General features: G+C 52.4%; 1 protein-coding gene across 3 annotated transcripts; it reads left to right on the forward strand.

The window, feature by feature from the left end:
- Positions 1-7,102: 7,102 nt before the first annotated feature.
- Positions 7,103-22,681, forward strand: ZMYM3 (zinc finger MYM-type containing 3). Of its 3 annotated transcripts, none has more exons than XM_044234314.1 (25): positions 7,103-7,125; positions 8,533-9,218; positions 10,166-10,209; positions 10,531-10,603; positions 11,053-11,347; positions 11,606-11,783; positions 12,141-12,359; positions 12,654-12,804; positions 13,060-13,175; positions 13,349-13,435; positions 13,583-13,733; positions 13,956-14,128; positions 14,335-14,500; positions 15,174-15,271; positions 15,357-15,519; positions 15,800-15,912; positions 16,045-16,219; positions 16,374-16,520; positions 16,997-17,100; positions 17,422-17,590; positions 17,926-18,077; positions 18,776-18,890; positions 19,935-20,189; positions 20,961-21,078; positions 21,219-22,681. In XM_044234314.1, the coding sequence occupies exons 2-25, from the start codon at positions 8,552-8,554 to the stop codon at positions 21,409-21,411; spliced, it is 4,122 nt and encodes a 1,373-aa protein (XP_044090249.1). In that variant the 5' UTR covers positions 7,103-7,125; positions 8,533-8,551; the 3' UTR covers positions 21,412-22,681. The 3 variants fall into 3 exon arrangements, with proteins under 3 accessions (XP_044090249.1, XP_044090248.1, XP_044090250.1); XM_044234313.1 differs by lacking the exon at positions 7,103-7,125 and adding an exon at positions 7,610-7,771; XM_044234315.1 differs by lacking the exon at positions 7,103-7,125 and adding an exon at positions 7,610-7,771 and having other exon boundaries at positions 10,537-10,603.
- Positions 22,682-23,715: the final 1,034 nt, after the last annotated feature.

Genomic DNA, 23,715 nt, shown 5'->3' on the forward strand with positions numbered 1-23,715 from the left:
AATCTCAGGGTCCTGGGATTGAGTCCCGCATCGGGCTCTCTGCTCAGCAGGGAGCCTGCTTCCCTCTCTCTCTCTCTGCCTGCCTCTCCATCTACTTGTGATTTCTCTCTGTCAAATAAATAAATAAATATTAAAAAAAAAGAATGGAATCTTACCATTTGCAACAACACGAATGGATCTAGAGAGTATAATGCTAAGCAAAATAAGTCAGTCAGAGAAAGACAAATGCCATATGATTTCAGTCATATGTGGAATTTAAGAAACAAAACAAATGAAAAAGGCAAAAAAGGAAAAAAAAAAGAGATAGAGACAAACCAAAAAGCAGACTCTAAGCTATAGAGAATAAACTGATGGGGGGGGGGACAGGGACAGGTGAAATAGGTGAAGGGGATTAATATTATTCTTTAAAAAAAAAGAGTACACTTACTGGGGTGTCTGGGTGACTCAGTCAGTTAAGCATCTGCTTCCTTTTTTTTTTTACTTTTTTTTTTTAATTTATTAGACAGAAATCACAAGCAGATGGAGAGGCAGGCAGAGAGAGAGAGAGAGGGAAGCAGGCTCCCCGCCGAGCAGAGAGCCCGATGCGGGACTCGATCCCAGGACCCCGAGATCATGACCTGAGCTGAAGGCAGCAGCCTAACCCACTGAGCCACCCAGGCGCCCCAAGCATCTGCTTCTTGATTTCAGCTCAGGTCCTGACCTCACAGTTGTGAGATGGAACCATGTCAGGCTCCATGCTGGGTGTGGAGCCTGCTTGAGATTGTCTCTCTTGGGGCACTTGGGTAGCTCGGCAGATTGAGTGTTCATCTCTTGATTTTGGCTTGGGTCACGGTCTTTGGTTCATGGGATCAAGTCCCGCACCAGGCTCTATGCTCAACATGGAGTCTGCTTGGGTTCCCTCTCTCCCTCTGCCCCTCCCTCCCAAAATAAATAAATAAAATATTTTTAAAAATATTTTTTCTCTCTCCCTCTGCCTCTCCCCCCTCTCTCTATGAAAAAAGAGTATGCTTATCATGATGAGCACTGAGTAATGTATAGAATTGTTGAATCACTATACTGTACATCTGAAAAAACTACCACACTGTATGTTGATTACACTGGTATTAAAATAATTAAAAAATGATGACAATGTTGTAAAATTATGGTAATTGTTGCACAGGTCCATGAATATACTAAAATCCACTGAATTATACACAGCAAATGGGCAAATATTGTAATATATGAATTCTACCTCAATAAAGCTCTTATTTTAAAAAGAAGTGGGGGCACCTGGATGGCTCAGTCGTTAAGCATCTGCCTTTGGCTCAGGTCATGATCCCAGGGTCCTGGGATCGAGCCCCTCCTCAGGCTCCCTGCTCAGTGGGAAGCCCGCATCTCCCTCTCCCAGTCCCCCTGCTTGTGTTCCCTCTCTCACTTTGTCTCTCTAGATAAAAAAAAAAAATCTTTAAAAAAAAGTGTAAATGGAACTCAAAGAAATATTATTAACCTAAGTTGATTTCCCGAGGGATAGTGCCATAGCAGAAAGTCTATAGGGACCTTGGGACCCACATAGATCGTAGGGTGTGTCTCATAATGTCAGTTGATCTTATGTGGAGGCAATTGGGATATGTCGCCTCCAAAGCTGGGGGAGATGTTTGGACAGGACAGAGGAAATGTTAAAGAGGAGAGTATAGTCTGAAGCACACTAGTAGGTCAGACTGCCACAATTAGACTTTCTGGTAAGGAGGAATAGGTGTCTTTTCACTATATTTCACTAATCCCTCTCTTTTGAAAATTTTAATTCCACTTAGTTAACGTATAGTGTTACATTAGTTTCAGTGTATGGTATGGTGATTCAACGACTCCACACATCACCCCCGTGCTCATCACCACAAGGGACTCCTTAATTCCCAGCACCTATTTCACCCAACCCCCACCCACATCCCCTCTGGTAATCATCAGTTTGTTTTCCATAACCAAGAGTATGTTTCTTGGTTTGTCTCTCTTTCTCTCTCTTTTTCCCTTTGCTCGCTTGTTTTGTTTCTTAAATTCCATGTACGAGGGAAATGATATGGTATTTGTCTTTCTCTGACTAACTTATTTTTTTAAAGATTTTTAAAAATTTTATTTACTTGACAGAGAGAGAGTGCGCGCAAGAAGGCGGAGCAGCAGGCAGAGGGAGAGGCAGATTCCCTGCTGAGCAGGGAGCCTGATGCGGGGCTTAATTCCAGGACTCCGGGATCATGACCCGAGCTGAAGGGAGACACTTGACGACAGAACCCCCCAGGCTCCCCTAACTTATTTTTCTTAGCATTATACTTTCTAGCTCCATCCATGTCGCAGCAAATGAGATTTCAGTCTTGTATGTAATAACATTCCATTGTATGTGTATCTACCTCATCTTCTTTACCCACTCATCAATGGTTGGACACTTAGTCTGCTTCCATATCTTGGTTACTGTAAACAATGTTGTTATAAATATAGGGTGCATGTATCCCTTTGAATTAGTGTTTTGTATTCTTTGGGTAAATACCCAGTAGTGAGATTATTAGATCATAGGGTAGTTCTATTTTTAATTTTCATAGGTTAGTTCTGGTTTTTTAATTAAATTCTAGGCCCAGAACGGGGCTTGAACTCACAACCCCAAGATCAAGAATTGCATGCTAGGGTAGTTCTATTTTTAAATTTTTAAGGAACCTCTATACTGCTTTTGCACAGTGACCACACCGGTTTGCATTCCCACCAACACTGCATGAGGGTTCCTTTTTCTCCACGTCCTCGACAACACCTGTTGTTTCTTGTGATGTTGGTCTTAGCTATTCTGACAGATGTGAGGTGACATCTCATTGTAGGTTTGATTTGCATATCCCTGAACATCTTTTTATGAAACTGTTGGCCATCTACATATCTTCTTTGGAAAAATGCCTCTTCGTGTCTTCTGTCCATTTTTAAATCGAATGAGGTTTTTTGGGTGTTGGGTTTTAGAAGTTCTTTATATGTTTTGGATACTAGCCCTTTATCAGATATGTCATTTGCAAATATGTTGTCCCATTCCATTGGTTGCCTTTTAGTTTTGTTGATGGCTACCTTTGCTGCGCAGAAGCTTTTTGTTTTGATGTAGCCCCAATAGTTTATTTTTGCTTTTGGTTCCCTTGCCTCAGGGGACATATCTAGGAAAAAGTTGCCTCAGCCTATGTCAAAGAGGTTACTGCCCATGCTTTCTTCAGGATTTTTATGGTTTCAGGTCTCACGTTTAGCTCTTTAATCCATTTTGAATTTATTTTTGTGTATACTGAAAGAAGGTGTTCCAGTTTCCCCAACACCATTTGTGGAAGAGACTGTCCTTTTCTCATTGGATATTCTTTCCTGTTTTATTGAAGATTAATTGACCATATAGTCATAGGTTTATACTAATTCTTTTTAAAGAGAAAGATGAAGATTCCTTATTTTTGCCTTCCTGCCTTTTTTCCTCTCTTGTTTCAGTTTTATCTTTGCCCTTGTTAAGCCTTACATCCTAGAAGTATTTCTGCAATTTGAGTTCGTTGGGGCTTCCCCCACTCTGTCCTTTATTCACACATTCATCAATTCATCCAACAAACATTTATTGAGTACCAAGGACTATGCTAGATGCTGGAGAAAGAGACAAGTAAAAACTGGTCTCTGTGGTTGAGGAGCTCACTAGTCTCCCTAAATACTTATTTCCTTTTCTTCACTCCAGGGTACTTCAAAATGGTATAAAACATTAAATAGGAATCCATGTGTTTCCACAGTTGTTTCTAAAGAGTGAATCTGACTCTAATCAAATGATTGCCAAACAGTACCTCTATTTCTTTGACCAGGTTATATGTAGGCTTGCCTGTGGTACAAAAAAAAGTTTGACATCCAGCAGTAATTAAATAAAGCATGGTAGAATCCAAACGATGAACTAATACACAGTCATTATAATTATGTTGTAGAACATGTCGTACAAGAGAATCCCAATTTTGTTAAAAAAAAAATGATGCAAAAAAAGAACTAGAAAGAAATACATCAAAAACAGGTCATCTCCAGATTTAATAGGTAGGATATGAGTGATCAATGCTTTTTTCTTCAGACTTTTTATGTTTTATAAAATTTTTATGTGAACATTTAATATATTTTTGTAATCAGAAATCATATATGTATGTGCATGTGTATATATATACATACACACACACATACATAATTAAAATGAAAGAGCTCTCATGAGGAGAGGGATTGAGTTTTTACCTGTTGTACAGTGCTTACAGCACTTGAGTGCTTTATAACTGATGAATAACAAGTAACAGAATTGAGTACTGTGTGATAACTAGCAAGGCTAAAAATGAGAGCATTGAATTGCAGGCCACACTCTTAACCAACCCCCCCCCCTTTTATATTACAGCCTTTCATCAGTGGACCATACATATTCAAACCTATCAACTGTGGGTACTCTTGGCTTAGTCAAAGACCAAAAGAAATGTATTTGTTTTAAGGACACAAAGGTTTCAGTGTGCAAAGTCCCAGACCATGCATGAAGTCAGGTATGTTTCTTTTTTAATGATAACAGTAACCTATGAAGCGGTATCTATTCAACATTGGATAGGTGTACATCTCCCTTAATAGCAGCCCTATGAGGTATTATAGCCAGTATTTCCTTCTAGTCTTTTTCTATGTATACCTGTACAGTTGACCCTTGAACAATGTGGGGATAGGGGCACAGTTGAAAATCCAAGTTTGACTCCCCCGAAACTTAACTACTACTGATGACAAGAAAGTCTTACCAGTAACATAAACCATTGATTAACACCTATTTTGTACGTTATATGTATTGCATACTATAGGCTTACAATAAGGCAAGCTAGAGAAAAAAAAATGCTGTTAGGAAAATCGTAAGGAAAAGAAAATACACTTACAGTACTGTACTGTATTGAAAAAAATCCACATGTAAGTGGACCGCTACAGTTCAAACCCATGTTGTTCAAGGTCAACTATATATAGAATTTCTCTACGAAGTTATCATCATGGTTTAACTCCTATTTCTCCGGGACGGGGCATCTGGCTGGCTCAGTAAAACATGAGTCTCTTGATTTCAGGGTTGTAAGTTCAAGCTCCACATTGGGTATAGAGATGTCTTAAAAACAAAAATAAAAAACAACATAACAGGAATATTTTTGTGTGTCATTTATTCTTTTAATAGACTAAAGTGTATTTTTAGAACAGTTTTAGGTTTGCGGCACAAGTGAGCTGAAAGTACAGACACTTCCCATATAGTCTCTGTGTACCTTCCTGGCACTCCCTGGATCAACACCCCTTATTTGTTACAATTGATGACACATTGTTATCACTCAAAGCCCATGGTTTACATAAGAGTTTGCTTTTGGCGTCATATGTTCTGTGAGTTTTGATAATGTGTGACATGCGTCCACTGCACTGAAAATTATCTGTGGTGTGCTGTCATTGGTTCTTCTTTTCTAATGTAACCACATTTTAATGAGTATATCCATTGAATGAATATAGACAAAACCGACTTAACCAATCCCCTGTTATTGGACATTTAGATGGCTTTCTTATCTGTGCTGAAGAGAAAACTAAAATCTGGTGACTTGACAAGTGACTTGTCCGAAGTCAAATGGCTAAAAAGTGAGCAGAGCTGAGATTAGAACCCCCGCCTGTCTCCAGAGCCCACACACTTCCATGCCACCATGCTGCCTCTGAATTAGTAATACACCATTAATCCCTCCTTAGATTGTCTCCCTTCAGCTTGAAACCAGGCATTCTCTACAACCAGGCGAGCCAAGGATCCAAGCATGAGTTGAGAAGGGCAGGCAATACAAAAGAAGGAGGTGGACTAACCGAGATGGAACAAATTGAAAATGCAAAGGGAGGTACAGGGACATGGAAGTAAGCAGAAGGTGGGGAATAGGTACACAGAATACTGGTTAAGACCGAAAGGAAGCTGGGTTTGGGAAACCTGAGGGGGGAAAGTCTTCCTTTTATCTCTGTGTACCAGAGAGAGCAAAGATAATCTCAAGGCCATGTGGGGAGCCAGGAAGGATTAAGGTTTCTGGGAAAAGTGAGTGAGAGGAGGGAGGCTAAAACTCCCTAGGACCAGAAGGCCAGGAGAGGCTTAGTGTGGGAAGGAAGGCCCAGAGCAAAGAGGCAAGCTATAGCAGGCATTGGACACCGAATCTACACGTTCCTAAATCTGTGGCAGGACTCCCCTCCGGCCCGAGCCTCCTCTGGGATCTCAGACACTAAAAGCTCTCCAGCCCTCGGGGGTTGGAGGAGGAAAGTAGGGGGCGGGGACTGCAAAGTGCTCTAACTATAATGGGGACTGAGCAAGGATCCTGGCACACACACATATATATATATTTTTTAACCGGTAGGCCTAACGCTGTGCCCCCTCCCCCTAGCCCACTTCTCAAGCTTCAACCTCAGCCACACCCACATGCTAAGGACCATCCGGGAGCGGGAGGGAGGGGGTGCGGGTGGTGGTGGGGGCGTGTGTGTGCGCGCGTGCGTGCTCGTGCATACGAGAGGCAGAGACAGAGATAGAGACTGAGACAAAAAGAGACTAGCAGAGAGGGAGAGAGAGAGGGAGGGAGAGAGTGCGCGCCAGAGAGAGAGAGAGAGAGGAGGAGGAAAGAGACAAGGACAGAAAAAGGGAGGGAGGGAGGAAGAGAGAGGCACAGAGAGAGAAAGGAGGAAACGGAGCTGTTGGCCTTGGTGAGGAAAACTACTGGAGAGATAATGCAGGGAGCTCCTGCAGGAAGATTCAGGGAGAAGATCCCAGAACTTACCCTAAGACCGTTGAGGGAGTGGGGGAGTGCCTTTGCAGGGCCTGGTTTTGGGGTCATCAGGCAGTAACGGTTACTGCATAGGCGTTGTCACTGAGCCAGAGCCATTTAACCCGCCCCAGGTGGCTGGAGACCAGGCTTAAGACACCCCACAACTATGACATTCAGAATGGTTAGGGGAGCCCAAGGCTGCAGACAAGGGAAGGAGGGGCACGTGAGGGCTGGGTCCCTGCCTTCCCCCCGCCACTCCGCTGTCACTCATTACCCCAGCAGTCGCCCAGGGGGCGGGCCCCGGAGAGGTGGGGTTGGGGGGAGGGTAATCTTGGCAAGCGCCTGCTGCATGGCGTAGGTAGGGACTGTTGGGGGGGGGCGGACGCTGGGGGGCTGAACACGAGTGGGAAGCGAAGAGAGACACGGGGAGGGGGAGGGGACCGGGAACCATTTGAATGAGAGGAGGGGATCACGGGTAGAGTGGGCTCCAGGAGGTAGGGCGGGCACGGGTGTGACGGGGGGAGGTTGGGAAGGGGGAGAAGACTCTTGAGCCAGGTAAGAGAAGCAGGTGCGTAGATCTATTTTTTGTGGGTTAGTGTACTCGGCCATTCCATGGAGAGGGGGTGCCGCCTTTCCCGAGGGCCGGCTTCAAAGCTCCAGAGGCTATCTTTTCCTCCTCAACTAACGGGGCCCCAGGCGGGGGCTCAAGCTCCATCTCCAGCGACTAGGCTCCAGTCCGCAATTTCCAGGCGGCCACTGGGCTGGGAGTCTCGCGCCGGGGGCCGGCGCTGTCTCGCGAGCCCCCTCCACGAGCCAGCCAATGGGGTTGGTTGCTGGCGCCGCCCGCCCGCCTGGTGCAGAGCGCTGGGCGCTGTGAACGGCGCTGCCATTTAAAGGGGCCGCGACCCCTGTCCCGGCTGCTAGGGAGGGAGGTGGAGAACGAGCGCGGGGCCGTCGCTGTCTGCAGTTCTAGGCTTGTAGCCGTTACACTAACCCTGCCGCAGGTAGGGGTCGGGCCTCATCAAGCCGAACCGAACCTGCAGGCGGGATCTCGCAGTAGCCAGGAGGCGGGGGGGGGGGGTCTAAGGAGAGATCGTAGCTCCAAAATGTCTTCCTGTAAATGCCTGAGGTGGGGGGTGGGCAACAGGAGAGGGAGGACTAGGGGAGCAATAGGAATGGGGTCGGGGCTGAGGAAGTGGGCGACCCTGAAAGGTAACGGGGGGGAGGGGTTAGAAAGGGCAGTTTGTGGGGGCGAAGGAAGGGCTGAGGGAGGACCTTGCTACGCGGGGAGGGGGGGTGGGGCTAGACAGGGTGGGTAAAGACTGGGGAGCTGGGGGGCTCCAGGAGAGAGGGGAGGAGATAGGAACTGAGACCGCGGGGGTGGGAAAGGCTCTCGGTGGCTGCGGTCCTAGGAGACTCTAAGGGGGCGTTCAGCCCGAGTTCCCCGGGGGGGAGTGAAAGGTAAGGGGGGAGGGGAACTTGGAGTTGCAGATGGGGTGGCGGGGGCAGGCGGGAGGGTGGAACGACGGACTGCCGGGCGAGTGTGGGCACAGGGCCAGGGCGGGGAACGCCTCTCCCCACAGGGGGCGCTGTATTGGGGGGGAGTGGTCATTCGGACTAAAGCCTGTGGAAATGCTTGTCGGTTGTGGTGGGGGCTGTTCAAGAGAAATCCAAGTGGATGATGGGGTGTGTCCCAGAACCTATATAAGAAGGCATTCTGGCGAAGACCACCTCTTCTGCCCCCTCTTCTACCCCTAATCTACAGCCCATATCCAGTCATCCTCATGGACCCCAGTGATTTCCCCAGCCCGTTTGACCCATTGACCCTGCCAGAGAAGCCCCTGGCTGGAGACCTTCCAGTAGACATGGAATTTGGAGAGGACCTACTGGAATCCCAGACTGCCCCAACTCGAGGATGGGCACCCCCTGGCCCTTCTCCATCCTCAGGAGCCCTGGACCTGCTTGATACTCCTGCTGGCCTGGAAAAAGACCCTGGAGTCCTGGATGGAGCCACTGAGCTGCTGGGGCTGGGGGGGCTGCTCTATAAAGCCCCCTCTCCCCCAGAGGTGGACCATGGTCCTGAGGGGACCCTTGCATGGGATGCAGGAGATCAGACCCTAGAGCCTGGACCAGGGGGCCAGACCCCTGAGGTGGTACCACCTGAGGCAGGGTCTGGGGCAAATCCCTCTTCACCAGAGGGGCTACTAGAACCATTGGCTCCAGATTCGCCGATAACACTGCAGTCCCCCCATATTGAAGAGGAGGAGACCACCAACATAGCTACAGGGAGAAGGGGCTCCCCTGGGCAGGAGGAGGAGCTTCCCCAAGGGCAGCCACAGAGCCCAAATGGTCCCCCCAGCCCTTCAGTGGGAGAGACTCTGGGGGATGGAATCAACAGTTCTCAAACCAAACCTGGGGGCCCTAGCCCTCCTGCACACCCTTCCTTGCCAGGTAGGTTGTCTAATCAGCTGGAGAATCCAGGATGGTGAGAGGGAAGGGGTAAGGAGGGATGGTTGTATGTTTGGATAAGACGTAGGGGAGGAGGATATATAGAGAAAGAGTTGGGAATTTGGAAGGGAGGATTTGGGGGGTGTGGCAAAGATGAAGGAAGATAAGGGTGGAGAGGCAGCTCAGTGGCTGTGGGAGAGGAATAGGGGTGAGGTTTCAGGGGGTGGGTTGGGAAGAGTGGATTTGTTGGGAGAGGTTCCCCCCCTTTTTTTTAACCCCAGTGGGCTGTTGGTGCCAGCATCCTTCCTTCAGAATTTGGAGAGGATGCCAGGCTTCTTGGTGCTAAGGTCTTTCCAGCTATTTTGTTCCAGAAGAGAGTGGGGTTTCTGGGTTTGATGAATGATAACTGGGTCCTGGAGCCACCAACAATATAGCGATTTAGGGGGAATGGTATAAACACAGGGCCTGGAATTGTGCCTCTGATGGGGGAGGCACAGCCCGGGCTTGAGGGGCTCTCTTTTCTCCCCTGTTCTGCCTCTCCCAGCTTGTGACCAGTGGCTTGGGGCTTACAGAACCACCTGAGTCCAGGGGAACCTATCCATACGTCAATGCTTCCTTTTCCCCTTGCTACCTTTGGGTGGTTGCATTTGGTTTTGTTAGTGAACTAGAAGTCCTCTGATGGAAAGCATGTGTTACCTGCATTTCCTTAACTCTCAATGATTGGGACAGGAGGGTGGGAAAGCTAGGACTTTTTTTTTAATGGAAAATAGCTGCTCCCCTTAGTGCAGAGCTCGAGGTAACCCTCAGGGGCCCCAAGAAGCCACAGGCACTTGAGTTTTCCCTTTCAGTTTTGAGTAAGCCCTTCCCCAGGAATGGAGGCAGAGGTTGGGCCAGGGAGGGGGCGGTGAGGGCAGGCTCAAGATTTAGGCTGTTTTCTGCTTCCTTTGCAGGAGATGGCCTGACTGGGAAGGCGAGTGAGAAGCCGCCTGAGCGGGTGAGGGGGAGGGAGGGGATTGGAAGGAGTCTGGTTCCCCCTGTAGCTCTGGAAAGGACAGACCCTTCATTTTCCCTCCCAGATGTTGTTCAGTGGAGGGTGTGTGTGAGGAGAGTTAGGAGGAGGGCGGGAGCTCCTGTGTCTCCTGCTTCTGAAGGAGAAAGTCCAGCCCCCTTTTCTTCCCTCCTCCTAAGGGCTGGGCCAAGGGTCCCTACTCTCCCTTCCCCCTCCCACCTCTGTACCCCCCCCCACCCTGCACTAGTGCAGCAGGCCCTTTAGCCTGCCCCTGGTGTCAGCTTTCCTCCCTCCGCTGTTTCCAAGGTACAGAAGAGAAGCGAGCGCGTTAGAAGAGTGGAGCCTCCGAAACCTGAGGTTGTGGATTCCACTGAGAGCAGTGAGTAGGACTTGAGGAAGTGTGACCGAGTGGGATGTGGCTGGCCAGGATCTCCTGCACCCTGCAGAGTGTGAAGTGCCTGTTTCTGCTGTGGGTTGGCATGGGAACCAGGGGCAGTGGGGGAAATTGAAAACAACAGCAATGAGAATGGAGTTTCCTATTTCAGCTGTGCCATCCCTGTCCTGAGTCTTCTCACTTGGAGCCCTCCCGTGCCCTCTCTAGGCGATTATGGAGTGACTGAGGGAGAGTGACACCAGTGGCTTAAGATACCAGTATACTAGGGGTGGGGGTGGAAAGGCAGGAACCAGGGGGATGGGGATCCTGCCCCCCCTGCCCGTCGCACCAGGGGATCCAGTATCCGCTGAGCTACCTGATGGGTTCAGAGGATGGCAGGAGACCTGGTCCGGTCCAGTTGCCTCTGTTCACTGCCCCTTTCCCCACTTCCTCAGTTCCAGTGTCAGATGAGGATTCTGATGCCATGGTAGATGACCCCAACGATGAGGACTTTGTGCCATTCCGGCCCCGGCGGTCCCCTCGCATGTCCCTCCGCTCGAGTGTGGCCCAAAGGGCTGGGCGCTCCGCAGTGGGCACCAAGATGACCTGTGCGCATTGCCGGACGCCACTGCAGAAGGGGCAGACTGCCTACCAGCGCAAGGGGCTGCCCCAGCTCTTCTGCTCTTCATCCTGTCTCACCACTTTCTCTAAGAAGCCTTCGGGCAAAAAGACCTGTACCTTCTGCAAGAAGTACGTGAAGGTCTCCAGGTGCGGGGAGGGCGGGGAGCAGGCTGGGAATAATGGCTGAGACAGAAACCGTGTTGGCAAGCACCTAGTGGAGCAGAACTGGGAGCCAGGCAGGTGAGGAAGGGGGCCTGAGTAGAGTAAGAGTAGTTCGGGGGGCCCGTGGTCACCAGTCCCCGAGGATGGGGGGCGATGGGAGCTGGTAAAAGGAGAGGGTAGTGCTGAGTGAATATCTGAACCTGTTTCACCCCCCACCCCCTCCAGGGAGATCTGGAACACCAAGGACTCGGTTGTGGCCCAGACTGGTTCAGGAGGCTCCTTCCATGAGTTTTGCACATCCGTCTGTCTGTCCCTGTATGAGGCCCAGCAGCAGCGCCCAATCCCCCAGTCCGGGGATCCCGCCGATGCCACTCGCTGCAGCATATGCCAGAAGACCGGAGAGGTGAGGAAGCTTGATGCGGGCCGGATTTGCAGAGCCTGGCTGGCCCTGAGCTGCCCCTGCACTCCTGGGGCTGCAGGGGCCAGGCCCTGTGGAAGAGGGGAGTGTGTGGTGGGGGAGAGGCAGCCACCGTGAGGGAGCGTATTCAAGGATAGAGCTTCTCCAGGATGTACGCAGCCAGCCTTCCTTGCCTCCCAGGACCTCACCATCAAGTCGGCAGCCCGATGTGCAGGTTGGGGGGTCCCTGGGCCCACTGTCTGCTCTGAAGGTCTAGGGTGAGGCGGGGTGGGCGGTCCTTGCTCCGGGGTGGGTGGTGGTGCGCAGGCCTCTGCTCATGGTGTGCGTGTGTGTACACGGCAGGTCCTGCACGAGGTCAGCAACGGCAGCGTGGTACACCGGCTCTGCAGCGATTCATGCTTCTCCAAATTCCGGGCCAACAAGGGACTGAAAACCAACTGTTGCGACCAGTGCGGGGCTTACATCTACACCAAGACCGGGAGCCCTGGCCCTGAGCTCCTCTTCCACGAGGGCCAACAAAAGCGGTTCTGCAACACAACCTGCTTGGGGGCGTACAAGAAGGTGGGGCCGAGGGAGTAGTGCATTAGAGGGCTGTGGAAGGGGGTGCGGTGCCCGGGTGACGAATAAAGGTGCCTGACGGGGTCGAGGGTCGGGAGGAATAAAACAAATAAAGGGGGTTTCAATTGTATCTGTTATGTTTTATTTTTGAAGCTGGCTGGTGGATACACAGGTCTTTGTTAATATCACCATCTCTACTTTTTTTGTATGCCTGAAATCTTTCATGTTTTAAACAATTTAACAAATAAAAGTGAAGGGACAAATCCAGCCTCAGCCTCTCCTTCCCCATCCTCACAGAAAAACACACGTGTGTACCCCTGTGTCTGGTGCAAGACCCTGTGTAAGAACTTTGAGATGCTATCACATGTGGATCGTAATGGCAAGACCAGCTTGTTCTGTTCCCTGTGCTGTACCACCTCTTACAAAGTGAAGCAGGCAGGGCTCACTGGTAGGTGCAAAGCCCTCTTCTCTGAGACCCCTGCTGGCCTTCCTTCTACCTCCCGTACTCCCCTCTTCCAAAGTAACCCCTGCCGCCCGACCTCAGCCCCGGCCACGTCTTCCCATCTTCCCGTGGGTTTCCTGTTCCGCCTCTGCACTGCCTTACACCTTCTGTGTGCTCTCTCTGTCTCTCTCTTGCGCGTACTCTTTGTCTCTCTCTCTGTCTCTCTGTCTCTTTCTCTCTCCCTTTCTCTCTGTGCCCCAGGCCCTCCCCGACCCTGCAGCTTCTGCCGCCGCAGCCTCTCTGACCCCTGTTACTACAACAAGGTTGATCGCACAGTCTACCAATTCTGCAGCCCGAGCTGCTGGACCAAGTTCCAGGTACTCCCAACCCTGGACCAGGGATTAACGAAGGGTGTGGTGACAGAGAAAGGGTATGAGAGTTGGGGGTAGGTAGGCCCTGGGCCCGAGCCAAGAGCAAGCCTGACTCCCCACCCCCAACCCCCCCGCCGCCAACGCCACGCACCTCCCTTACTTGTCTTCCTTCCCTCCAGCGCACAAGCCCTGAGGGGGGCATTCACCTGAGCTGTCACTACTGCCACAGCCTCTTCAGTGGCAAGCCTGAGGTCTTGGATTGGCAGGTAAGACCCCCGCCCCCACCACTGTCCTGCCGCACAACCGAGCGGACAGCGGACAGACAGAAGTCTGCCTGAGGGGCTCTGGCTGCTGGGCCGTGGCCACTGCCGGGTATCACAGCTCTGTCCTCCCACCTTGTGCCCTCATCTCAGGACCAGGTATTCCAGTTCTGCTGCCGGGATTGCTGCGAGGACTTCAAGCGGCTTCGGGGGGTGGTATCCCAGTGCGAGCACTGCCGGCAGGAGAAGCTCCTGCACGAGAAGCTTCGATTCAGTGGGGTGGAGAAAAGCTTCTGCAGTGAAGGTAAGGAGGCAGCCGAGGGGCAGGAGGCCCATACCTCACCGCCCTAGAGGCTGGCAGGGAAGGCCAGAGGGCTGTGGGGCGAGAGCCTTGGGCTCCTCCGAAGGCTTCGGGCCCCTGAAGCTGTTGGGGCTTTTACTTGGACGCCCTCGAAGAGGTCGGCGCTCGCAAGCCCCCGTGGCCATCTCTGTGTCTCCAGACTCTTCCCTCTTGCCTTCTCCCCAGGCTGCGTGCTGCTGTACAAACAGGACTTCACGAAGAAGCTGGGGCTGTGCTGTATCACTTGTACTTACTGCTCCCAGACCTGCCAGCGTGGGGTCACCGAGCAGCTGGATGGCAGCACCTGGGACTTCTGTAGCGAGGACTGCAAGAGCAAGTACTTGCTGTGGTACTGTAAGGTGAGGGGCACAGTATGGCACATTGTGGGGGCACCGTGTTGGGGGTGCTGATGCACTGACTGCGGGGCTGTGGCCGATGTCTGGGGAGGGGGCTCTGGCTGGCCCAGGCTCCCAGTGGAATAGAGCCCAGGGCTTGTCCCCAGGGCAGAGGGCCCAGCACTGTTTTAGGGAGGTGGGGCTGACCCTCCTCTGGTCGACCCCCTCAGGCTGCCCGGTGCCACGCCTGTAAGCGTCAGGGGAAGCTGCTGGAGACCATTCACTGGCGTGGGCAGATCCGCCATTTCTGCAACCAACAGTGTCTGCTGCGTTTTTACAGTCAGCAGAACCAACCCAATCTGGACACCCAAAGTGGGCCTGAGAGCCTCCTGAACAGTAAGTCCCAGGCGGGGCCACGGGAGGTGGGTGCCCACTCCGTGAGAACCTGCCCAGACTCTTCTAACCCCAGGCCCAGTGTCTCCCTTCTCGCGCTCTGGTTTTTACCTCCACCTAGGCCAGAGCTCCTGGCGCCGTGTTCCCCTGCAGCTTCTGGGCCTGTGCAAGGACTAGGGGGAGCCTTGTTTAAAGGTTCTCCGAGTTCGAGTCCTCTGCGATTCTATGGAGGATGTATTTTTAGCGAAGGAGCACCTTCCCAAGTGGGGCAGGCTTAGTGGGGGGCTGTGGGGGCTGTGGTTAGTTTTCTGAGAAGAGGGGTTGTCCGCGTAAGCTCTGCCTTTAGTGAGACTGAAGACGACTGTTTCTAGAATGTCCCCTCAGCCCCTCCACTGTTGCAGGGGTCCCAGGCTTCTGAGGGCCATTTGCATGGAAGGTCTTAAAGTGTGGGTTCTTGGGGAAACTATTTTTTGATCTTCTTGGCAGCTGGGAGCAAAGTCTTCTTGGCCCGAGTCACTGGGGCCTAGAGAAGACGAGATCTGGGGTGGCAAGGAGAGGATAGTCTAGATAGGCCATTTGCATTTAGCACCCCTCTTAACGGAGCTCTCCTGGGACAGGGACGAGGAAAACAGAGAGCAGTTCCTCAGATGAGAGCATTCATTTGTTTGATCTCTAGGTCAGTCTCCTGAGTCAAAGCCCCAGACACCGTCTCAAACCAAAGTGGAGAACAGCAATACAGTGAAGACCCCAGAGGAAAATGGGAATCTGGGAAAGGTCAGGGCCGAAGCCAGAGGGGTGGATGGTCTCAGAACGGGGGCTCTGGTATGTTGGCGGCACGAACGTTCCTTTGTCTCTGCAGATCCCTGCAAAGACCCGATCGGCTCCCACTGCTTCCACCCCTCCTCCGCCCCCACCGCCCCCAGCCACACCCCGCAAAAACAAAGCTGCCATGTGTAAACCACTGATGCAGAATCGGGGGGTCTCCTGCAAGGTGGAGATGAAGTCCAAAGGAAGTCAAACAGGTGAGCTGGGGTACCTAGATATCCGGGGCTGCGTTCCTTAGTCCAGGCCTCCAGCTATGCGCTCTGGAGCCGGACCAGGGGGTTTTGAGGCGGCTTATGTAGCATGGGCATGTTTGTCGTGGAACCGGAGAATTGTCTCTCAGCCTTTGGTGCAGGCATGGGTTTGTGACACCAAGCGTGCATCAAAGCCTTTGGGGGTGATGAGCAAGCGTCCGACCCCAGGCCAGACATGACCAATCTCAGAGTGGGGGCTCTGAGAAGACCCCTTTCTTACCGGCAGAAGAGTGGAAGCCACAGGTTATTGTGCTACCCATCCCAGTGCCCATCTTTGTGCCAGTGCCTATGCATCTGTATTGCCAGAAAGTCCCGGTGCCTTTCTCCATGCCCATCCCGGTGAGTTTCACGGCCCTTCCTACTGCGGCCTCCTCTACCCTCTCAGGACTGAGACCCACCCTCCCCTTCGCCAGCTGTCCCTCACCCGGGCCACTCCACTTCTTAGTGTCTAGTTGGGACTTGTGCCTCCAGGTGCCTGTGCCCATGTTCCTGCCCACCACCTTGGAGAGCACAGACAAGATTGTGGAGACCATCGAGGAGCTGAAGGTGAAGATCCCTTCCAACCCCTTGGAAGCTGACATCCTGGCTATGGCCGAAATGATTGCCGAGGCTGAGGAGTTAGACAAGGCCTCATCTGACCTTTGTGGTATGCCACAGACAGTGATGTGGGACACAGGGTGCAACCCACCTGTCTTGGCCCTGGGGGGTGGAGCGTGGTGATCTTGGTGCCTTGGCAGGACTGGGGAGTAGTTGGGGTCGGGCCCTAGGCAGAAGTGTTGGTTACCTTTTCTGCCTCCCAGATCTTGTGAGCAACCAGAGTGCAGAGGGGCTTCTGGAAGACTGCGACCTGTTCGGGCCAGCTCGAGATGATGTCCTGGCCATGGCTGTGAAGATGGCCAATGTCCTAGATGAGCCTGGGCAAGATTTGGAGGCTGACTTCCCCAAGAGTGAGTAGGATGCAAAGTGTGTCCAGGGAGTCCAGGAGGACCCTTCGTGCCATCAGGCGAGGAGTGACCCTCGTGGCCTGAGCATGACCCTAAAGAGTGCTCCTTGGGACCCTATGACAGAAGGCTCACACAGGGACCAGTGCCAGAGATCCCAGGATAGGCGCGCTATTTTACAGCTGTGTCTTGTTTGTTTTTTCCAATCATGGCAAAAAAGCGTGACCTGAGATTTACCATCTTACCCGCATTTAAGTACACAGTTCCATAGTTTTATAAGCATTCACATCATTGGGAGCTTTGGTGTCTGTGTGCCTTTGAGTCTGTTCTCGGTACAGCTTTGCTGGTTCCTACTGCGTATGGTGAAGCCATGTGGGATGCTCATCTCCCATGCATGTGGCCAAGTGGGAGGGGTAGGGCAGGAGAGTTACCCGGTTGAGATCTGAAAACCTTGATTTCTTCTTCCTTTCTGCTCTTAACAGATCCTTTGGACATTAACCCCAGTGTAGACTTCCTCTTTGATTGCGGCCTGGTAGGCCCCGAGGACGTGTCTACTGAACAAGACCTTCCCCGCACCATGAGGAAGGTGAGGGCTAGGGTGCTGAATCCACAGCAGAGGGAGAGGGCCCAAGGGACTCGGGGGAGTGTCTCGTAACCAAGCCAGCAGCCTTAGTTTGACTTCCCTGCCCTCCTGTCTCTCCCATGGTGAGTCCTGAGACGCAACCAAACTTTCTCTGTCCTGGGTTCATGAGATCATCAGGGCTGTTTCTGGGGCTCTGAGCTCTGGCCGCTTGCTGTGTTCTGATGTCAGTCCCCTGGTTCTGCGGCGGTCAGCACTATCCTGCCTAGCTTCCTTGGTGCCCCTGGCCTTGCCCCAGCCACGCCTCTCCTTTCTCTCCCCTTCTAGGGTCAAAAGCGGCTGGTGCTTTCGGAGAGCTGTTCCCGGGACTCCATGAGCAGCCAGCCTAGCTGTACTGGGCTCAACTATTCATATGGTGTCAATGCCTGGAAGTGCTGGGTGCAGTCAAAATATGCCAATGGAGAAACAAGCAAGGGGGATGAGCTGCGTTTTGGCCGTAGGTTGGGGGCGGAGGGAGGGTACCCTCTAAGGAGGAGAGTGGGGAGAGGGAGAGGAAGAGGAAGAGGGCCAGGGCTGTGATTCAGCTTAGGATGTGAAGGATGTGATGGTGTCTGGGAGTGATAAGGCTGTGATCACCGAGGGGTATCTTGTGAAGATGGGGAGGGACTGCCTAGGTTTCAAGGCTGAGGGCTTTTTTGTGTGTGTGTGATGGGTGGGTTTGTGCTAGAGCTAGATGCGACTGAGGGATGAAGGGATTAACAATGGAGTGAAATGAAATTCTCCGCATGGAGTATTCTTAATCCCATCCACCTCTACTGCACATCCCTGCAGCCAAACCGATGCGCATCAAAGAGGATATTCTGGCTTGCTCTGCTGCCGAACTCAACTACGGCCTGGCCCAGTTTGTAAGAGAAATCACTCGACCCAACGGTGAACGATACGAACCCGACAGTATCTACTATCTGTGTCTTGGCATCCAACAGGTACCCCTTGCACACTGCCTCACTGGCCATCACCCTCGGCAGAGCAGGCAGGGTCCCACCAGAAATGGTCCTGTCCTGCTCACTGTGCCCCACCCTGTCTCCTACCCTGAGCAGGTCCCCTCAGCAATTCTCAGACCCTTCTAAGAAGGGAAGGGTGGGCGGACCTGGGTTCCTTGAGTGTTGGGGGTGGTTAGTTCCCACAGGGAGAGGTCGGCCATGTGTCATGTGATGAGGGGGGCTGGGTTGGTGAGGAGCCAGCTATGACACATCTCTTCCAAAACCCCTCTTCTAGCAAGGTCCCAGCACCTCGGAGTGGTGGGCATCCCTGGGGAAGAGCACACGGGGTCACATAACCCAGCAGCTGTTTCCCACTGCCTCCTCATTACCAAGGTCAACAAGCCTGGGGCCTTCGGCATCATGTCTTTCCTTTAGAACCTAAAATATAACACTTTTTAAAAAAGATTTTATTTATTTATTTGACAGAGGGAGAGAGAGCACAAGCAAGGGGAGCAGCAGAGGGAGAGGGAGAAGCAGACTCCCCACTGAGCAGGGACTTCCCCCGTCCGCCCCCCGATACAGAGTTCTATCCTAGGACCCTGGGATTATGATCTGAGGTGAAGGCAGATGCTTCACTGACTGAGCCACCCAGGTGCCCCAGAGTCTAGCTTTTTTATGTGCGTTTGGTTTTCTTTCTTTAGTACTTGCTGGAAAATAACCGAATGGTGAACATCTTCACGGACCTTTACTACCTGACTTTCGTTCAAGAACTCAACAAGTCTCTGAGTACCTGGCAGCCCACGCTCCTCCCCAACAGTAAGGGACGGGGACTTAGCAGTCCCTCTGCCCTTTCCTCCAGTCTTTCAATGCGCCATTCCAAGAGTTCTGGGCTCTTTGGTCTACTGCTCTTCACCAAGACTCAGAGGGCAGGAGTTACAGACCTGGGGCCTTATGTTCAGAGCTAGGGTCCCGGGGTCCCCGTCCTTGAACCTGACTTGGGTCTGACAAGCTGTCTCTGGGTCTGAGGAAGGTGGTCTGGGTTTGGTCGGTAAGCACGGAAAGAAAAGAAGACACTGTGGGACTCCCTGAGGTTTACATCTGCCTGCTTATAACTTGAGGGTGGCAAGAGAAGCTTCAAATGCAGGTGGAAACCATAAAAAAAATCTGGTTTGGCGTGCCTGGGTGGCTCAGTTGGTTGGGTGTCTGACTTTTTTTTTTTTTTAAGATTTTATTTGTTTATTTGCGGGGGCAGGGGGAGAGAATGGGGAGAAGGGCAGGGGAGAGAGACAGAGAAGCAGACTCCCTGCTCCCAGGATCCCAGGATTGTGATCTGATTCTTTTTTTTTTTTAAAGATTTTATTAATTTATTTATTTGACAGACAGAGATCACAAGTAGGCAGAGAGGCAGGCAGAGAGGAGGAAGCAGGCTCCCCGCAGAGCAGAGAGCCCGATGCGGGGCTCGATCCCAGGACCCTGAGATCATGACCTGAGCCGAAGGCAGCGGCTTAACCCACTGAGCCACCCAGGCGCCCCTGTGATCTGATTCTTAACTGACTGAGCCACCCAGCCACCTCCCCCTAGTGTCTGACTCTTCATCTCAGCTCAGGTCCTATCTCAGGGTCTTGAGTTCAAGCCCCCCACGCTGGGCTCCATGCTGGGTGCACAGCCTACTTAAAAACCAAACCCAGCCCAGCCCCACCGTCTACTCTGGCAGAGCGCCACGGCTTCATCTGTGGTGGGTGCTTCCCTGAATGGGGATGGTGCCAGACATGCTTGTGAGCAGGACATCCGGGGATCAGAGGTGGTCGGGTGTGGGCGGGCGATCCCCTCTGACTGGCATCTCCTTCCCAACCGTTGCAGATACGGTGTTCTCCCGGGTGGAGGAAGAGCACCTCTGGGAGTGTAAGCAGCTGGGGGTCTACTCGCCCTTCGTCCTCCTCAATACTCTCATGTTCTTCAACACGAAGTTTTTTGGGCTACAGACAGCCGAGGAGCATATGCAGCTCTCCTTCACCAATGTGGTGCGGCAGTCCCGCAAGTGTACCACCCCTCGGGGCACCACCAAGGTGGTGAGCATCCGCTACTATGCCCCAGTCCGCCAGAGAAAAGGGCGAGGTACGAGGCTACCCCCCACTCTTATCTTTACCCCCTCTGCTTGCCTCACCACCGGCCCGGCCCTCTCCTCCGCTTCCCCACCCCCCCATGCCCGGGCTGGCAAAGCAGGTGTGGACAGCTGGTCAGTGGCTCTCGCATCCGTGGGAGGTCATCCAGCTGCCTATGTCCTAACTCATCTCATTTCCAGGCAGTTTCCTTTTCTTAGGGGGTGGCGGACAGGTAGGAAGCCATTGGGTGTGCTTGGCTGTGGGGGAGAGTTGATGCCCGTGGAAGGGAGACTCTCCCTGGCTCCTTGCTCGTGGGCATGACAGAAACCACACCTTGCTTTCTGCTCTGGGTCCTGGAGTCTTGGCCCCTCTGCGTGCGGTTGCTGAGGTCACTGCCCTGGACCCAAGCCTCCCCCTGGATTCATGTCCCAGGGGCCGGGACTGGGGCCATTTCTTGCCTGGAAGGCCAGCCCAGCCTTGCAGAGTCAGGCCTGTTTTGGAGCATGTGCACATCACTTCTGAGGTTACTTCTTTAGGAAATCTGTTTGGGGGAGATCATAAAGAGAGGTTTTGGCGGTGAGAACCAGGGAGGCCTGCAGAGCGACACCCCCCCACACACATGCACACAGGACATTTGCTTGTCACCAGCTCTCCTCCTGCCTTTATTTCCCTCTGAGACTGTACTGGGCATCCTGAGGCCTTCTATGTCCTGGACCGCGCTTTTGGAAGGTGGTTCATGAGCACTGTGCTTTTAACCACTCTGGGCCATTTGCCTCTTCCGCAGACACGGGGCCTGGGAAACGGAAGAGAGAAGACGAAGCCCCTATCTTGGAGCAGCGTGAAAACCGCATGAATCCCCTCCGCTGCCCGGTCAAGTTCTACGAATTCTATCTCTCCAAATGGTGAGTTGGAGGCTATGCAGGAATGACGTTAGCATGGGGACCCCAGGGGTCTTCTTTGCCCCACATTGATCTCTGTCCTCCCCCCCCCACCACCCCTCTGCCACCTTCCCCCCTCCCACTCCCCTTCCCCATCACTGCAGTCCCGAAAGCCTCCGGACTCGCAACGATGTCTTCTACCTGCAACCCGAGCGGTCCTGCATCGCGGAGTCCCCTCTCTGGTATTCCGTCATCCCCATGGACCGCAGCATGTTGGAGAGTATGCTCAATCGTATTCTGGCTGTGCGTGAGATTTATGAGGAGCTGGGTCGTCCTGGGGAGGAAGACCTGGACTGAGCCTGCGTGCTAGCTGTGTCTGTCTCTCACACCGACACCTGGCCTGGGGTCGTGTCCCGCAGGGCGCCTGGCCCGGGAACCAATGCTACTCATTTGAAAGGGCCCTTGACTGCCCTCCTCCGTCCCCTGCCTTCCCTAGGAACCCCTGGCTTTTACCTCCTTCCATTACCACTTGACAGCCCCAGGGTCCCAGTCCTTTCTCCCCAGGGACTGGGCTCCCAGTGATGGGCAAAACCCAGCGAGGCCACTGTCTTTACGCTTCACAGTAAACCCTGTTCTCCTGGGGCCAGACTCTGGATGGAGTGTTGATAGCTCTGGTGATCCTGTTGGCTTTGGGTTTCCTGACCCATCCCGCGTAGGTAAAGCTCCCCGTTCTTAGGTTCGGCCAGGGAAAGAAACCCAGCTGCCTTCTCTGCCCTGTGCTCACTCCCTTCTCTGCTCTTCCCCAGCACCATGCTGGAGGGTCTTCTACGAAAGATCTGAAAGTAATGAGGGGACCCCCTACCTACGACGTGGAACTTAGATGCTCTTCCCCTCCCGTGAGATAACTGGTGGTTGGAACCCCCTTGCCACTGTATCCCCCATTCCCACCCCTGCAAGCACCGACCCCTGGTGCTGCACGTTTGAAACCCCCCAAATGCTTTCTTTCCCTCAAAGGCAGAGAATGACTCTAAGTATGGGGAGCCGACTCCTGTCCCCTTGGTCTATGTGTTTGTCTCTCTCTGCCGTCTTAGGTTGGCATGAGCCACGGTGTCAACACGCTTAGCCCCCTTCTGGAACTGCCTCCCTCTAGTTCAATGGACAGAGTTTCCCAAGGCAAAAAACTACCTTCTGACTGGGACTGGGGCTGGGTTCCCCGCTTTTGTTCTTGCCCCATCCTAAGAGCCAGGCCAAGCCTGTAGGGGCCCCAGGTCGTGCAGGATGGGATCTGTGGTCAAAGGACAGGCGAGGAGTTGTGGGCAGGGGTCCCACCCCCACTGCCGACAGCTCTCTTCCCCACCTTGCCTTTGTAGTTCCAGAAAACTTTTAGTGTCCAGCAAAGGGGGTGCCCAGTTCTTTCCCTGTTGGCTTTGCTGTTCCCCAGCCTCCTTTTTGTGTTTTTATAACTGTCACCAGTTTAGCCACTGTTTAAATTGTATATATTGTTCTGAGGCGCCTGGCCTGTCCCTTCCGTGAGCCATGCCCACCCTTGTGTTGTAGTGAGAAGCTGTTGTCACGACTAACCTTCTGTCTCTGGAATTGTTTGTTTCAAATAAAGAGTTAAAATTGTCTTTTGCCTTCTCTGGGGGAGGGAGAGCGGCGTCTGGTGCAGCGAGGGATATAGGGGACCAGTGCCAGACAGCTTCAAAGCTCTTAAGGGGTGAAGAAGTAGGGGTGTCCTGCCCCAGTCTAGGAATCATTTTTGCTTGCCTTGCTGAAGGAATCCACTGGGAATACGGTCCTCTTTATTACGGGTTTCCAAATACTTACGGGGGAAAAAAATCAATTCAGCAGCTCTCCATTAAGGACCTACTATGTCAAGGACCTCAGATTACATGCTTCAGAGAAGACCAAGATTAATTAGACCCGGATCCTATCCCCAGCAAGCTCCCAGGCTGCAAGGGAACCTGTGCACAGTTCTAAGACTGGCAGAGTGAAATAAATACATCCAGTACTGTGGGAGAACAGAGGAATAAGGAACTTGTTTCCAGTTTATGGGGAGGTATGTGCGCTAAGTTCACTGAGGGTGATGGCATTTGACCTGGGCCTCGGTAAGTGGGAGGGATTGGGGGCTCCACCCAATCAAAGCCACAGGGAAGGGAAGTGCCAGACTGAGGTTTTCAAGTCAGGGAGTCAGGGAGAGACAGGATCCAATCTGTTGCTTTAGGGAGGAGACCACCCTGACAACACTATAAAGGATGGGAGGTGGGGGCAGGTAAGAATGGAGGCTGGTAGAGTCTGTGGGCCTTCATGCATGCAATGGGTATAAAGTAGGAAGAGAGGCTGGATTCAGATATTTCAAAGTTAAATCTGCAGGATCTGAGGGAGAGGGAGGAAATGAGTGTGAATCCTAGGTTTCTAGCCTTGCTGCTTGGAGAGTGGTGGTTCTGTTTTTGTTTCTTTGCCGGAGAGTAGGAGTAGGACGGGGTTGGTAACAAGTGGAGGTTTTGGTTATGTTGGGTTTGAGATTCTCCTGAGACACTTCTGTGCTGGAGAATACCCAAACTTGACTTTCTACTCAAAGCTCCACCACTCAGACCTGGACAGTCCTGCTTTTTTGAGCCTCACCTTAAAAATCATATCCTTGCCACAGCTTTCTCAGAG

The sequence above is a fragment of the Neovison vison genome, chromosome X, assembly GCF_020171115.1.
Source record: "Neovison vison isolate M4711 chromosome X, ASM_NN_V1, whole genome shotgun sequence".
NCBI lineage: Eukaryota > Metazoa > Chordata > Mammalia > Carnivora > Mustelidae > Neogale > Neogale vison.

What these genes read in the sequence shown, in the direction of transcription:
- ZMYM3 (XM_044234314.1), top strand. Translation starts at nt 8,552, where the DNA reads ATGGACCCCAGTGATTTCCCCAGCCCGTTTGACCCATTGACCCTGCCA. An exon ending in TGCACACCCTTCCTTGCCAG is followed by an intron (nt 9,219 to 10,165) that starts GTAGGTTGTCTA and finishes CTTCCTTTGCAG; the next exon opens with GAGATGGCCTGACTGGGAAG. An exon ending in GAAGCAGGCAGGGCTCACTG is followed by an intron (nt 12,805 to 13,059) that starts GTAGGTGCAAAG and finishes TCTGTGCCCCAG; the next exon opens with GCCCTCCCCGACCCTGCAGC.